At 41.0% G+C, this 16,963-nt stretch overlaps 1 protein-coding gene across 1 annotated transcript in view; it reads right to left on the bottom strand.

The window, feature by feature from the left end:
• Positions 1-3,492: 3,492 nt before the first annotated feature.
• bcr (BCR activator of RhoGEF and GTPase) overlaps positions 3,493-16,963 on the bottom strand; it is a gene marked incomplete at both ends in the record, with an annotated part of 67,714 nt that continues 54,243 nt past the window's right edge. Inside the window, 15 exons of the mRNA XM_079179553.1 lie at positions 3,493-3,582; positions 3,724-3,886; positions 4,281-4,386; positions 4,506-4,640; positions 5,153-5,292; positions 6,039-6,148; positions 6,468-6,527; positions 8,752-8,883; positions 9,630-9,727; positions 10,144-10,218; positions 11,195-11,299; positions 11,479-11,554; positions 11,890-12,009; positions 12,212-12,377; positions 12,717-12,838. Coding sequence (XP_079035679.1) covers positions 3,493-3,582; positions 3,724-3,886; positions 4,281-4,386; positions 4,506-4,640; positions 5,153-5,292; positions 6,039-6,148; positions 6,468-6,527; positions 8,752-8,883; positions 9,630-9,727; positions 10,144-10,218; positions 11,195-11,299; positions 11,479-11,554; positions 11,890-12,009; positions 12,212-12,377; positions 12,717-12,838 — 1,698 coding nt within the window. The remainder of the gene's footprint in view (positions 3,583-3,723; positions 3,887-4,280; positions 4,387-4,505; positions 4,641-5,152; positions 5,293-6,038; positions 6,149-6,467; positions 6,528-8,751; positions 8,884-9,629; positions 9,728-10,143; positions 10,219-11,194; positions 11,300-11,478; positions 11,555-11,889; positions 12,010-12,211; positions 12,378-12,716; positions 12,839-16,963) is intronic.

Here is a 16,963-nt window from a genome sequence, read left to right as displayed (position 1 = left end):
AGGTTATGGAGGGTACATGCAGTTACACTGACAATCAACAGACCAAAAAACAATGCAGATTTTAGAGCAATATAAGACTCTTGTCCTCTACCACATACTGACAGCTTGGCTTTTCAAAGAGACTAGAGGCGTACCGGCTCGACCCTTGACGATAACGCGTCAGCGGACGCCACAATAAATAAAACGGAAACCAAATAATGTACTCTCTAGTATAATACATATTATACAACTCCATGGGAAATGAGTTTAAGTTGCGCGAACTCACGGAATCTACCTTTTTTAAATTGACAGGAACCTGCATCTGCCATTCAGTTATCTAGATCAGATAGCTAAACCATCACAGTGGCCAGTCTGTTGTACAACACATCTAACTACGGAGATGAGCCGACGCTGCAGGAGTTTGGGGAGTTCAAAAGGTGTTTGCAGTTGTACACAGTGGTTGTGATTCTTGAACAAGATAGTGACAAACAGTTGTAACTTTAACAGGATGTTCAAGAAACAGACTGTAACATAAGACTTACATTTCCCCAAAGAAAGCACACCATATCAAGACCATATTTTTCTAACATTAATTTAGCTTCAGATGATATTATATCATAAATAAATAGATCCAGTAGACCTTCTTATACCGAACAGGGACAAAGCATAAATAAATAAGAATAAAAAGGCATTAAAAGGAGCGGAAATGTTAAGAGCCAAACAAGGAGAAGGGCAAGAAAGTCTGTCCTTTGCCCAATTAAGACTGACTTTAAAAACATTTTCAATTACAGCATCACAGTCAGATGAAGGTGGCAAGTAGAGCGGGCATGTATGAGCTAAGACCATGCTTAAGGTTAAGGTCCTGTCTTAGTCTTTAAGAGATGAAAGGTGTGTGGCTGTCCTCAGCAAAGGCAACAGGAGACTGAACAACGTTTCAGAAAACCACAGACAAAAAACCAAAAGAAAAAGAAAGTGTCGAGGCACGATAGGGTAAAATAGTGTAGGCAATCGGGACTCGTTATAAAGGTGACTAATGAATGAATGAATGAATGAATGTATGTATGGTGGATTCATTCTCTGTCTCACATCATAACATATTAGATGATGAAACATTGTTTGCATGCTACAATAGGCCAAAATTAGTGATAGCACATAAAAAGGCATGAAGAATAAAATCTCGACTGATATTTCTGGGGTTGATACAATAATGATGTTTTAGTCTATAGTATTATGTGCGTTTGAGTGTAAATGACTTAACATCAAGAGAGCTGCTATGGATCCAAAAGGAAAGACTCCTTAAAGTAAACTTTAAATGTGTTATGAGTAACGTTTTCTCATATACGCCCCTCCCTGCGTTATCTTAAACATGGACACAACCACACACGAGCCCTTATCAGATCCATTAAACTGGTCAATTGGTTATAGTTTTATGCCTAATATATATGTGGAAAACCAACAGTGATGTTTACTCTTAACGGATAGTTTCAAATTTTTTTTGTGAACGTGTTCATTAAATTGGCCAGAACAGGACATGCTGTAATAATGTAAACCAAGATACTCACGGGTTACCAAAATCCCAAAGTCTATGATGACACATTTGTGAACAAGACAGCAATAACGAGACCAAAGTGGAAAAAAAAACAACAACAATAAAACATGCCTGCATGTTAAATCAAGGACACAGAAATTAAAATGAGAAATGAATCATTTTAGAATCAACAAAATGTCTTAATAGCTTTGCTTTAAATTGGCCATTGACTTGGACACCTTCCGGCTTAACGGGACGAAGAACAGGTAAAGAACATATGCATGAGATAAATAAAAAAAGATGTCAGGAGAAGACGAAACAAAATAATATTCCTTCATTATAACCGAACAGATATGCTCTTCAATGGGCATAAATGCAGAGTGCTCTCAGGTTACTTGAATTGTAATACAGTAGTTCTAACAGTGCACTTCTGCAGCCACAGATTAAATGGTACAAAAAAAAGAGACAATGTCATATGCGTGTGAGTGTGTGCGCTCTATTATGACATTGCATAATGTCTACACTAGACAGGCGACGGTCTCTGGATGTGAGACGCTCTGCTGAGGAACACCCAGCAGTTAAAGAGCTTGTGCCTTTTCCACAGCAGCATACAGTAGTGTAACTACAATGTGTGTGTTACCTTTATAATAATATCTCAAATGAATAATCGATAGGCTGGACAGAACAGCTGAGTAAATTCTATAAGAACAAGGCTAAATCCTGCTTATTTACTGCAGGACTTGAAGTCAAGGCTAAGACCTACCACTTTCTTAATCAAACAGAAAAAAAAACATTCACATAGATAAAAAAAACGAATCAATTTCTCCCCCCAGGCCATCCCCCCCAAAATAAATTACAATAATAGCAATAATGATTATACTGTATGACAAAAAGAAAGAAAAAAAAATACAACTTTAAGATTATGTACATACTGTATCTGTAAATACAACTGCTTCCTTTTCTCCTAGAAACAAACGAACAACATATTAATTTGGCAAGATGTTCTATGTTACAATAACAAGGACATTTCGTCCGCAAAGGTACGAACCCAGACATCCTATGTTAGAAAATATATTGCTTCCTCGATATTCAAGCTGAAGACTACCTTGAGACACAAACAACACAATAACAGGAAATTTGCTTTTATGGTCTTAAAAAAACGCAGGCAGTCAGATTGCAGTGTATTACTAATGTTTAAAATGTCTTACAGTCCCCTTTTTTAAGCTGCAGCGTTAGGGTTTGTTTACGTTGTAAACACTTCAGCACACAGGTGTTGGCTTCCGTACGCGAAGAAGAAAAAGCCAGTACTGTGGCAGCTCTGGATCTTCATTTTTAAACTCCTACAAAACAGCACAAATGTTTCCTCTTGTCTTCTCTGTAACAATGTGCTGAGGTTATGTACGTTTTTCCCCAGCAGGGCATGATGCAACGTTTGAGATGGATCGACATATGTTGTCTTGAGAGCTGATGATTGTCCAAAATAAACACAGATAGAGGATAATGCCCAAACAAAAAGGTACATGGAATTTCTGATCTGTTGAGCAAACTAAATTAAGAATCAAGAAAGACGTATTCCGTTCTATTATGGACTGATGTTGACAACCTCTTGCTGTACGAACCACAACCATCAACAAGCTGTAAAGGTTCAATGTTAAGACCAGCAAAGAGCACGGTGGAGAACTGTAGAGGGCAGACGCTTCCACATCATCACTGAAGGTAGAGGGAATCATACTAAATATCAGGTAACGGGAGATATGAACCGCATGGACACTCGCATCCTCTGAGCTTCGAAGACCAGTGGCGCCCTCCTGTGTTTGAGGGAGGCAGGCAACGTCAGAGACAATCCTTTCCAGCTGCGAGAGCCTAATGCAATCTGATCAGTCCATTCAAAAGCATACTACTACAGGCTCACTTTGAGCCACGGTCCTTCTCAATTCCACTCCTTCATTGTCAAAGTCTCAGGTTCGGCAGAGTCAATGTTAGCTCTATACTTCAGTGGAGAAGAGGATGCTCTGTCGTTTACTGTCCGGGGTGGGGATCGTCTCAAGCTGGAGGAAATACAGCAACACTTGGACCTGCAATGGAAAAAAAAGAAAACGGGAGAAAGACACATTAGGTTTTGGTTGCTCGAGCTTGCAGTTAGCGGAGCAACTTTTTATGAAAAAGCGTCGCAAAATTCAAAAGCAAAATGCCAGAAGAAGATCTTTATGGCGCACCTGCGCCATGACTTCCAGGGACCAGCTGTCCCCCATACTGATGGGTTGGGTGGGGTTAACGGGGATCTTGCTGTCCTTCTCGGAAGGTCTCAGCAAGGTCGGCCCAAACACCGTCGCCAGGTTGTGGAGAGACATCTTGTTGATGCTTTCCTTCTCCGCCACCCTGAGGATAAAATGACAGACAAGTCCATTAGTGGGTGTGGAGAGATCAAAGGAGCACACGGAGGTGATGTTAATGTGCGGTGATTGATCTGTGTGCTGCGCCTACAAAATGTGAATATCAGAGACACTAAAAGTCCTACAGTAGTAGAGAAAAGATATTTGAAAAGGGACATTGTGATGAACAGTTTCCCCCATTGTAGGAGTGACTGCATTTGCTTTAATAGTGTAAATGCAGCATGATGGAACCAAAGCACACACAAGTACAACACATATATATAAACATGTGCTTGGTGCAGTTGAATGCACCTCTTGTATATGTATGGCTTGTTGTTGTGCATGCGTCTGTTTTTGTGGGCATCCCTCTCTACATATTATGCAAGCATGTGTGTGTTTACCTCTTCATATGATCCAAGAGGAAAAGGAATGTGACCAGGTTGGGCTCAGGCAGTGACAGCAGTAAGTTCAACATACAGCTCTCTTTGGCAACACTATCAGACAGGGCTGCACAGAAAGAAAGGGAGATTTTACATGTGCTACAAATGAAGGACTTTCACCTGAACAAGCCCGAGGAGACGTCTAGAAGTTGCAACTACTGGTAATTAGCTGTGTTTGTCACTTACTGATGCCACCTGCAAAATTGGGGTAGAGGTCATCAGTAAAGAGCGGTTCTGGCAGCTCTCTGAAGTACAGCTTCAAGGTCCCAGCGATGGCATTGACGTCCATCTCACTCATCATCACCGACACATCTTTATGATCTGCAGGAGAGAGACAGGAACAACATGAAGACAGGAGGTTGTGGCCCCCACAAAGGAAGGTGATAAGACTTGGAAACACCTCGGCACAAGCAGCAGTCTCCATGCGTCTTATTTTTCATCAGAATTACAGTTAAGTACACACACTCAACACAAGATACAATCAAAAATAGCACACACACACACACAAAATGCAAATGCAAGGTCATACGGAATTAGTTCATACATCTGGTTAATCATTTGACAGCAGAGAAAACGCCTCACGTTAACTCACAGTCACACACACACACAGAGCGACAACAATGATCACCTGATCAACAGAAACAGAAAGATTAGAAAAAGGGTTTCCTTCGGGGTGATGGTCAATAAATCTTCTCAGCCATCTTTCCTAGAAATGCATAGCAGTTACACTTTTATAACCACGACGCTTACAGGTGACGGCAGTACGAGTTAAATCAAAGAGATTTTTACTTCATCTCCACACCTACTTGTATGGAGATGAAGGGTGTACTCACTGGTGTCAAAGGCGGTCTTCAAGGCCTGAATGTCAGTGGCCACTCCTGATACTCTGTAGATGCCCACCTCCTCCATACCCCTCCTTTCAATTTCCTCTAGGCACTGCCGGACAATGTAGGGCACCTTGGAGCGCTCTCTCCTAGATGGAGACAAACATGAATGATTACGATTTATATTAAGTGAAACACTGAACAGCAGGAATACTGAATAAACAACGAGGCACTTAACGTTTTTGTTTTATTGAGAAAAAAAAGGACAAAATGAACACGGCCGTCTTTGGCACTGTTATGACTACTTGAGGGTCTAGTTGTGCCTCTGGCTCTTTGCTTGTGTTTCTGTGTAAATTATTTATCTGTAGCACTAATTGACTTTGCTGGTAAATCTAGTTAACCCACTTGTAATTCATAAGCAGCAACAATGGCCACGAACACAACACACTGAAGCTTCTTCTAGTACATAGCTACTGTCTAGGATAAGAATGAGACACTTGGCAGTCTGCCCAGAGGAGAAGGGTGGATTTGTTAATGCTGATGAGAAAGTCCTCAGGACAAACATCCATCCAACTGGAGATGGCAGCCAGGCAAACAGGGGTGAGTGCTCTAACATTTGTCTCACTCAAATTACAGACAAAGTATATAAAATTGAACCCTCAGCATAACATTGTAGGATTTGAGGAAAGAAACAAAAAATATTAGCACAGAGAATGCATAGAAGAAGAGGAGGCCTGGAATCGAGCCCTGAGGAACGCCAGTAACAAACACAAATGTGCCCCGACAGACCGATAGACCACTGGATGCAAGGATAACAGTGTGGGGTTTAACAGTACAGGTGATCAGATGGTTGCTTATAATTAGGTAGCATCCGTGAGTTTAAATGTCAACTCACCTGGTCACTGTGGAGATCTTGACACCAAACACACCCATGGGTTTCCGTGAGGGCATCCTCTTCAGGCTGAACTCTCGGCTGGTGAACTTCATGGACAGTTTAACCTCGATCTGACACAGGAAACAAAGGGCTTGAAGTTAAAACAGGTTTACAAGCCTGACATCCATCTGCAATGGCTTTCCATGATCTTGAGGAAATCCTGCCATGTTAAAACCAGATGTAGACTTCACAGAGATATCAACTACATCCTGGGGAAATTGTTTCAGATAGTCCTCACCGCCGTGTGCTACTATTATACAAATGTAAGGCTGCTTTGGAGCAATAACAGGGACACCTAATGTGAGTATTCAGAGAAACTAGATAGCAAATTTGCCAATTTTTAAATGCTTGGGGAGGAAATACAGGATAAAGTAGAATCAATCTACTCACCCCATTCATGGGAATAACTGTTCTCTGCCAGTCTTTGCCTTGGAGAGTCGGAGGGTCAAGCTGGTGGAGACAACACAAAAGGACAAAACATGTTAGCATATATTAAGGGACATTTTATTTGAACTACAGTGGTATTTCATAACATCCACACAGTTAGTGATTCGCTTTTAAAAAAATGAAACAATTCAAATGGTGTACAATCATGCCTAAGATTTTGACTTTTAATGGAGTTTTTCTACATTGTTGCATTGGATCTCCCACCACTACCCATGTGTTTGTTAGATATGTACAACATTAAGGAGGTCTATAGGCCATGGACTTGTAATGTCTATTTTCTTTTTCTAAGATTAAATAGAGCATAAAGTTAGAATTGCATCAACAGTACAAATCTTCCCTTTATCTTAGTGGAATGTTTTCAAAGGTGGTTTTGTTGTATTGAACGTCGCTTTATTGTATTCTCATAAATATGATAAACAAATCTAACTTGTTCAAAGAGACTAAATTCACAGCCAAACATGCACAAAGACACTCTGGGGCAATACAATCTGAGTACACACACAGATCTAACACAACCCAATAAACATACACACTGTGTATACTGTATGCTGAATGTTTACCCAAGCCTCTTCTGGTAGTGCGCAAAGCTGGATCATGTTTCTCATAACTGAATCGTTCGCTGTTGAGAGTGCTCTTTTGAGCCGTTTATCTACAAAGAATTACATTCCATGAAAAAACAGCACAGCTCCTTTTTGCTTCCTAATAAAAATGTTTTAACGCTGAAGTTTTTGGCCAACAAATATGATTTGATCATTTCCAATAAATCACAGATCTGTAAAACTACAGCGTGTTTAACGCTGATGTGAAGCAAACAGTATGAGCTGAGACCGTTTCAAATTCCCACATACAGTACAAGGATTGAAATACATTGACGCAATACATTTTGGCTGATTATGCAAAGAGAACGAAGAGAAATAAACATTTAAATTGCACTATATTTACATGTTGTTTCTGGCAAGTTAATGGTTATTTTATTCTATTCTAAACATTCATTTGGTTGGTAAACCACTAAAACTGAACAGTAATCTGTGGGACATAACAGCCGCTGTGGTTTATACTGAAGATGGGAGCGGCAGTTTCTTGCCCTGGATTTATGAAAATCCTGCTGAGCAACTTTCTCACCACTCTGGGTGGTTTGGTTTGAATGACATCATCTGTCAAGATGTGGCGCTGTCACCAAAGGAACCACTAGGTGGAGCAAGTGACTGTACTTCACCGTTGGCAGTGAGGCTTACTGCAATTTGAACAAAGTGTGAAGGATACAGGCTGCTCAAAATGAATACTGATCATTTTAATATCACATGTATGAAAGGGGACTCTCATTTGTATTTTCTTCAGTTTTTCTTGCTTTTTGTTTCTCAGTTTGTTTGAGAAAAACACAGAATAAGACAAACCTTTAGACAGAGAGAGAAAGATCCATTTGTGTGTTTTTGGTCGGTGTGAGTTCAAACAATGTTCAGAGGTGTATTATCTCACACATAGAGACAAACACAAACACCCGCCCTGCTGCGGGTGGAGGAGCAAGAGAAGGAGGTTTTTGGAAGGGGGTGAATCAAAGACGAGACTCGTGTTTTTCGACAAAATCTCTCCCGTCTGTCTGTATCGCCCGCTCTCCTGTATCTTTGCTTTCTCTCTGTTGATCTCCTGAGTGACACTTGCCATTATCCTGCAGGCTGGCGTCGTCTTGGCAACCTAATCACCTGCCATCTAGACCTGCTATTAACCTGCGATCAGCCAGTCTCACAGTATCTCTGCGTTTTATCAGGATTTTGGGCACTTTTTAACGAAACGGAGCACCTGATGTGGTATTGACGTCATTTCCCCACGTGCAGGATGGCATTTGCCGTTACTCAATAGCCGTCGTAGACTCTGGACTGAGAGCAATGCTTTAAACAGCTTAGCCTGGCAGCACAGCGATAGCTCCACGGCATGGAAATTAAAGGCTTTGTGTCATTCTATCAAAGATTCTGCACATCCTCCGAACAGCGATTTCTCTCCATATAACCAACCGCCACCCATCCGTAACATATTCGGGTAATTAATCTAATCAGCAATTTTTACATCATGCTCAGTTTAAGTGGCTCGCTGAGCAATAATATGGATTTCATGCTCCGTGGCAGTGGTGGTGACATAACTGCGTATCAGTAATGAGTCATGTTGGGTCTGCTGAATGTGTGTGTGTGTGTGTGTGTGTGTGTGGGGGGGTGACGACGACGTCATGTCATACCGGGATCTGTCCTTTCCCCATGATGCGGTCTGTGCTCTCTCCATCCTCTTTGTTCTGCTTGGTCTTGTTGTAGCACTTCTCATAGCAGAGCAGCCTCAGGGTCTGAGAGCCCTCCAGCTCAATCTCAAACTCCTTAGGGGAAGAAGAAAAGAAGACAGTTGTAGGGAGATTACATTTCATTCAAGGACAATGACAACAATGGAGACGGGAATAACAACAAGAATGACAATATAACCCGAGGAAAAAAAAAAAATCTGCATCCACCCTACATCTTAATTCATACATCCCACCACACAGCTGACCAACATTCCCTGTAATTATGCACAGGGGCACTCTGCATATGTTCTGCATGTCGTTCTGAGGCCCACACTGTGTTGGTTCACTTAGCATTTGGAGAGATGTGAGTCATCACCAGCAGCTCCTCATTAGCCGATATTATTTCCACTTTGCTGAGCAAAATCCTCAAAGAGTCTGTGGGTCCACTGATTGTGTCTTAAAGCTCTCCTCTGCCCTGCTAACCTCCAACATCCAGCTGTGCCATCAATGCAATCGTGTTTGTGTATGTGTGTCTGCTCGCATGCGTACAGTATGCGTACATGTGTGGTTTTGTTACATGTTTGCAGGGGCTTACTCGAAGATGGCCAGCTGACTACTGATTACAGGACCAGATGTCAGATACATGACAGGCAGCACAAACTGTACCAAGAAGTAAATGTGCATGTAAAAATGCCATCATTAACTTTGGAAGGCCTGTAGGTTGCAACGCAGACGTTACAGTGTATTTCAGCATTGACTCATCAACCGACCCCTATATTATGCATAAAGTCTCTGCAGGGACATTTCCTTCCAACCGGAACGTGTACAGTACAGTCTCTTACCTCGTTCCATTTGGGTTCAGTAGTGTATCGATACACTCTCGTCTTGGCTTTACTTGAAAAGAAGCCAAAGGAATCCACCTCCAATGTGCAGTAGAGATCTGGTAGAGAGGGGAGCATATGACATTTGTATGGCTACTGACTTGTTATTTGTGGATGCATTACAGTAGCAATTGAACTGGCTAAATGTTATCCCCAGAAAGCAAAATAGGAATAAGTCACGTTTAATTCTTCCAAATGTTTTAATGTTGGTGTTTTGCGACTCAGTAAATATACCAAATGACAATTTAACATTTTTTTATTCCTACAAATTAAACCTAAAGCTAAGTAGTGAAACTTGAAAGATGAACATCAAGTAAAGTCTGATGGAAACATGTACTTCTAAAAGCCTCCACCAGAAAAAGCAGTTTTCCACTGCTCAGTGGTCAAATTAAAGTTGGGCTTTCTCAGCAACTAATTTTGTCTGATTATATGTATTTTCTGTTGTGTGCATAAAGGCTAAAGGTGCGTGACTCACTCAAGCTCTGTTTGAGGCCGGAGGCAGAGTGGACGATTACATTCAGGAACCCGTGGAGACCGGGGGATTCATCCTCTGGAAAAACAGTCAAGAGAAGAAAAAAAGACAGCGAGAGGGGATTATAAAAGCATGCAGATCTCTGTTTGTTTTGGAGCAGAATCAGACATGGAAGGAAGGAATAAAACAGCCGTGTACAGCATAAAAGACGTGGCTTAAACTTTTTGTCCTCATCTAAATCACAACTATCATTAATCAAAAACATTTCTTTCCAGGACAATTTTAACAGAGCTGCCAGACAAGACATGTATGCAGAAAAATAATATAATGTGTAACCACACATCTATACATAGAGCCCAAAACAGTTAATCATTTCACTGTGGAAATATCTACTAAATCAAATTAAAAAAATCATCTAGCTTAATTAAAAACACTGCACATGGAGGAGAAACAGAGCACAATAAGGACAACTTTTGGTAACACTTTGGTTAACTTTGGTAGCACTTTCTATGACACATATGTTTTCAATACATTAAAGACGTACTAATAATGTGTTGTAATCTGATTATAGCACTGTATAGTTCTAGTTATAAGCACTCGTAAGTATTCATAATGCTTTATATCAACAATCATAACACATTATAAAGCATTTTATCAATACTTGTAAGGTCAACTTACACTTAATAGTTGCTGCATTTTTTGCAATTATCTATAATTTTAAACATTCATTACATGATTATGCTGCATATAGTATACGCTTATAATGTATGTACTACAACTATGGGAAGTATAATACACTATGATCCTTGTCAATGAATGACCAGCAATTATGAAGTATTAGGATACTTGATCTTATAAGTCATTATAAAATGCTTTATAATGTGTTATGATGATCGTTATGAAGCAATATGTATATTTTAGCTTGCTTATTACTATAATTATACATGCTATAAGCATATTATAATGCATTACTGGTATGTTTATAATGCATTATAGACATGAGTTTCATTGAAAGTGTTACCACAACTTTCAAAAGTAAAACATAGTAGCTTACCTTCTTTGTTGATGCTAAGTGGAATGTGGTGGACAGTCTGCAGTTTGACACAGGAGTTGGTCAACATTTGCAGCTCCATGGAAGTCAAGGAGGAAGTTTTCAAACCTTGAGGGACGACAATAAATGTCGACTGTAAATTACATTGTATGTTGGTCTCTCTATCTCCTTCACAAGGTTGTGGTTTATTAGTTGCTAATGTACATGTATCCACATTTAGTGTCTTGGATGTTCTTCGCAAATAAGAAGAAGACGTCGTCTGACAGGACATTTTATAGGACACTTACATTTCTTCTGCTGTTCCTTCATTATCTCCCTCCACTCTGCACGCTCATAGTCAGACGAAATCAGGAAACTGTAACCCTGAGCACAAACAAATACACAAAATGGCTGTTATTACCTTAACGATTAATGTGGGGAGAGGCAGATTAAAAGGACACGTCATCTGTGAAAACATACAATATCAACATTTAAACTGCACTCATCCGCCTCCAGCTAGTTTTAACAGATGGAAGATATCACACAGAAACTGTTACAAGAAAGTCCAAGTACGATAAGCTAGGGGATATTGTGCTTCATGGGAATAGAGCGGAGGACGACAAAAATGCAGTAAAATGAGAAGAACAGATGAAATCTGGAGAAGGAGAGCGTACGGGGAGCAGTGGGAGGATGGTGATGAAGCTGGAGAGTGTTATCACCTTGCCGTTCTTGTTGTAGACCCTGATGGGCAGGCTCGGAGACGTCAACAGGAGCAGAGACTCCTGTTCAGACAGCTTCTTCCTCAGACGGTCAATGACTTTTGAACCCTTGTTGCCTCTCTGAAATCACAGAGGTGAAAACGTTTCACTGTGTGTTTGTGCATCACCTTGATCACCTTATATTAGAAACATTCTGTATCCAATAAGTTGCATGAAACACTTTAATAACCCCAGAGGCCAAACTTCAAATTTCAAATGTCAGACTCCTTTTTTTTTGTAGTTCCTGAACAGATTTTTGCAAAATAGTGTTCATCGACGCTACCTTCTCTCGCTGAATCTCACTGCGGAGGTGTGAGATCTTGACCTTCATGGCGTCGAGCTCTTCGTCGGGGACCTGGGGGATGGTAAGGGGCTCGGTCTCCTCGGGGCCCTGGAAGGTCAGCTCAGTCAGGGGAATGTACCACTTACTGTCGTACTGCTGGTTTTTACTGTATTGGGAAGAGGAGAGGAACAAAAGAGAAGGGATGGATGGTGAAGGGTGAGTAAAGAAGATGGAAGTGAAGGAGGAGTGGATTGATAAAGACGGGTCAAAGATGTGGATGAATGGGGGGGGGAGGAGACAGTGGAAAGGGAGGATTTGTTTTTTATTCAACAATTAAGAAGCAGGATAACTGTGAAATTCATTTCAAACTGTAATGACTCACGATTTGAGATATCCAACCATCTTCTGCACTACCAAACTACTGCAATGTTGGTAATCTATGTATTTTGGGGATTTCACTATTGCTGCTAAGATACAAAAAACAGTAATTTGCAACGTTTCTTACCCTCCGATCTGTTTCTTCAGCTTGGCGCAGAGCAGCAGATCAGTGAAGAGGAAGACATGCCGCAACTTCCTGGCGCCCTCCACCAGCTCCACCATGAAACTGTCCCTCAGAAGCTGACGGCTCTGTGACAACAACAAACAACAGCGGTTGGTCAGTAACACCGTTACAACGTGTGGACAGGAAACAAGTTAGTTTGCAGAGCCTCTTTATATTGGTGCTGCATCCCAAAGCTGGATTCCTTCTCCTCTCTTTTAGCAGCAAGACAAAGAACAGAGTGGAGGCGAGGAGGGAGCCAGGGAGACTAGATTTAAGTTTCTCTTGGTGCTCCTTCATAGAAAATGTCCGTTTTATCTAATCAATCATCCGTGACAAAGCTCATGTGCAACCTACTAATGTTCATTAAATACGAACCAAATCATTACCTCAAAAGTGTGGCGAGTCTTGCATTCATTTGCATTAATTACACTAATCACCTGGTAAATGCTTTTGTCATATTCTGGTATGATAATCCAGGGTTGCAGAGGAATGAATGAGGTAAAGGCAGACTGGGATTCGCTGATGTCAGACTATGTAATGAGATGTGTAATACTGTCATTTGCCAAAAGGGGACAGTGATGTCATTTTCCAAGTAAGAAAACACATTTGGACTTGGAACAATAAAACGTGGAGCAGAGAAATGCCAAACCACAACTCAGTGGTAAACGACCCACCTTCACGAGCTCATAACCCTGGTTTTACTTGTGGTGCGGAGCATAAACGGTTAGGCAGGAGAGGTTTACTGTTAAAAAAAAACTGATGATACAATAACATTTTGTCTTTTAACTAAGCAGGCAAACAAAGCAGGTAGGATCTAGTGGGAGAAGTGACGTCATAAATACACAGAATAGTACATTTTTGCCCTTGCTTTTGTTCTTTTGACTCCACACATGGTACATTGTGGAAACAAATCCATTTTCAAAAGTCAAAAATGTGTGTTTTTGACATTCGAAAAAGTGTGTTGCATAATTTGGATTAGTCACCCATGTTGACTTGGACCTATCTATCGAAGCTGATATTTTGTTTTAATTACAAATGCATTTAGTTCCAACAAACAAATAATTAAATTCAGCGTTAATTATTAATGAAGGAGGACCAGGTTTCTTTTCAGTAAGAAACAGCCACAAGCGGAATGGCAGCTAATGGGCTATAACATTACCAATATGCAGAAATAAGGGTTTTTACCGCTACTGCTGCTACAAACAAGCAAATCAGCAAATCAGAGAATACTAGTTGTCCACTAAGATTTGCTTCCCACTTTTAAAGCATGTTTTACATTATAAACAAAATCTCTTTTCTTCGCAGGGCTTCCTATTCACTTCAGCAGCACCCCACCTAGCCAACCTTACACCAACGCCCTCTCAGCAAGGCCTGACATCACACAATCACATCCCTATCTTCATCTTTGTGCCCTCCCCCCTCTCCTGTCCCCTTCCTCCTCCCACCTCCATCACGACCACACAGCAGCAGAACACACTGGAGTGGAGCTGATGCTTGTGTAGCAGAGGTTTATGTGCTTACAAAACCTGACCGGACATCTGCCGGAAAAGGACCATGCCGTGTCAGTCGGACGCTTGTGCGTGATGGAGAGGGTGAAGTGGGCGTGACAAAAGACAGAGTGAGCCTGAGAGTATATCAAAAGGAAAGTAAGTGGCTTAAGGAAAATGGAGAGAAGGAGAAAGCAGGACAAAGTAAGGAAAGAGACAGAATAGCTATGTTTCCTACTGTACTGATACCAAAAGCATGTGACAGCCCCGCTGCAGTGATCTACTGTAAAGGTGTTTCTTCCTGCACATGCACTTGCAAGCACACATGAAGAAGATGCTGCAGCAGATTGCAACCATGTTCTGATCCACAAAATAAGCATTTAATTGAAGTCTAATTCCCACTGGTGGATGTAATTATTCATTACCATCTAGATAATGAAGTCCTCAATGGGGACGACCTGTGATAGATGATTTAGCGTCTGTCTGTATTTCTCTAGTGGCAACTGTGATGCTGTGATCTGTCAGACCGCACACAACATCTAATTTCCGGTTCCAGTTTGTGTTGTAATGCAGACTGAGGTATGATGAAATTGCTCTTCATAAAGAGCCTCTGGTAGGTTTTTACTGTAATATCCATCGTTCAGTCTCCATCTTTGGGTTTTGGGACTTTGATGCCACAAGAATGGCACATCTATAAAGTGATTCCACATGCAATGTAATCTCCTGAGGATACTTTCTCACCAGAATATAAAACAAGGCTCTGTCTTGCCTTACTTCTATCAATCTAGTTGCTGTCATGCTGGTCTATATTTAGGTCGAGTACAGTAGTTATAATGAAACATTGGTCACAATGTGGCGCTTGGTTTTGGCATGTTACTCAAATACAACATTAGGAATGAGGCATACTGGAGCTTATGCTATACTGTGAAGCTAAACATGTATATAAAAAGCATCAATTCACCGTTAATGTACAGCACACCATCACTGTGATCCACTTGGGTGCTGTAATGTGATCGCGGATTTAAAGTTTAAAGGGCATTTAATCCATTACCAATTACATTCAGCAGATTAAACTTCCATATATAATATTTAAATAGACATAGAGACTCCACAGCCAGAGCAGCCCTGTTAGGCACTTTGAGCGGAATGCTGACGTTAGCATGCTAACATGCACGTGATTGCAATGTCAAAGTATAGATTGTAATGTTTGTTAGAATGCTGACATGTGCTAATTAGCAATAAACACAAAGTAGCCTACAGCTGAGTACAGTATTGGAAAAACCTAGAGCTATGATGTTGGGTACGGCCAGAGGTTTCGTCCCACAGAGGCCAGTGCAGCTATGTTTATCCTCCTTCAAAAATCTAGTTTGTAATTCATCTTAATAAATTATTATTTATTCTATGGATGGTAATCGGAGAAGACAACACAAATTCTGTGTGTTGAACAGAACAGTACAAAAGCTTAAGAAGGATTACTGTACACAAAGCACCAAACTACAAGCGCTGACTCATGCTCATAAAGGGAGGGATAACAGCTTGATTAGGGATGTACAGGCTTCAAACTGTGGAAGTAAATGGGAATCATTTGAAGGTATAAAACAAGACTGGATGTTAGAATACTGCGACACAAACGCTGTTTAACCTGCACAATCAAATATGGCATTAAAAACCCTTCACAGAGGTTTTGACTCCATCAAATCAGACTGAATGTGTTATGAATAGAAATTTCTGAATCAGATACTGCACAGAAAACATCTCTAACAAGCCTAAATAATGCTGCTCTCATGAGTTATGTTATTTTAACGCTGAATAAATGCTTTGACTTATTCACTGAATGCCTGCAGATACTTTTTTTCCCTTGTTTAATAAAGGTTCCTATTTTTATCTTCGAATGCAGACACATATTCCAGTTTCTACATCAGTAATGTGATAAATATAAAAATGTGCTTTGCTCTGCTACTGAGGGGAAAAGACATCATTAACAAACCAGCTGTCTCAGCGCATCAGATGACATTTTCACAATATTAATACAGCCAGTAGGAGAAATGTGACTTTCTCCATTTCTCATAATAGCTGACCGCAACATCAGCGGCGCCAACGTGGAAGGAGAACGACGTGAGGCAGAGCGAGCTGACAGCACAGAACGCAGATTAAATATTGACCATCTCCTGGAGGAGCCTCGCTGAGAGCGTGTGCGCGAGTAATGGCATGAATTTACAAAAGATCCATGTTTATTTTTAGAAGACACGCTTGAAGGGGTTCCTCTGCACTTGTGTGTTTTCGCTGTTGTGTACAGTGTGTGTAAAACAATGTGTGCATATGGGGGCCGGTTTGAGTTATGGTAGAGTGAAGGACGGACATACAGACACTTGAAAGTGGTTGGCATTACTGCCCGAAACACACACACACACACACACACACACACACACACACACACACACACACACACACACACACACACACACACACACACACACACACACACACACACACACACACACACACACACACACACACACATCTTTCCCACAGGAAAACAAAGCGGAGCGAGGAGGTGAATTGAGATTTAGGCAGCGCCATCATTTGCATTTTAATTAAGCAGCTTCTGTTTGTCCCCTCCCCTCTTCTGGCTGGGCCATGGCCTCTGGGGCCCACTTGTGCTGCTCTCGCATGCCTCCACTAAACAAACCACAGGTTACTCACTACTGTGTACACATGGAGGGT

The sequence above is a fragment of the Pholis gunnellus genome (assembly GCF_910591455.1).
Source record: "Pholis gunnellus genome assembly, chromosome: 18".
In the NCBI taxonomy this organism is placed as follows: Eukaryota; Metazoa; Chordata; class Actinopteri; order Perciformes; family Pholidae; genus Pholis; species Pholis gunnellus.
Note: the sequence above shows the minus strand (reverse complement) of the source record. Positions and strands in the feature narration are given on the sequence as shown.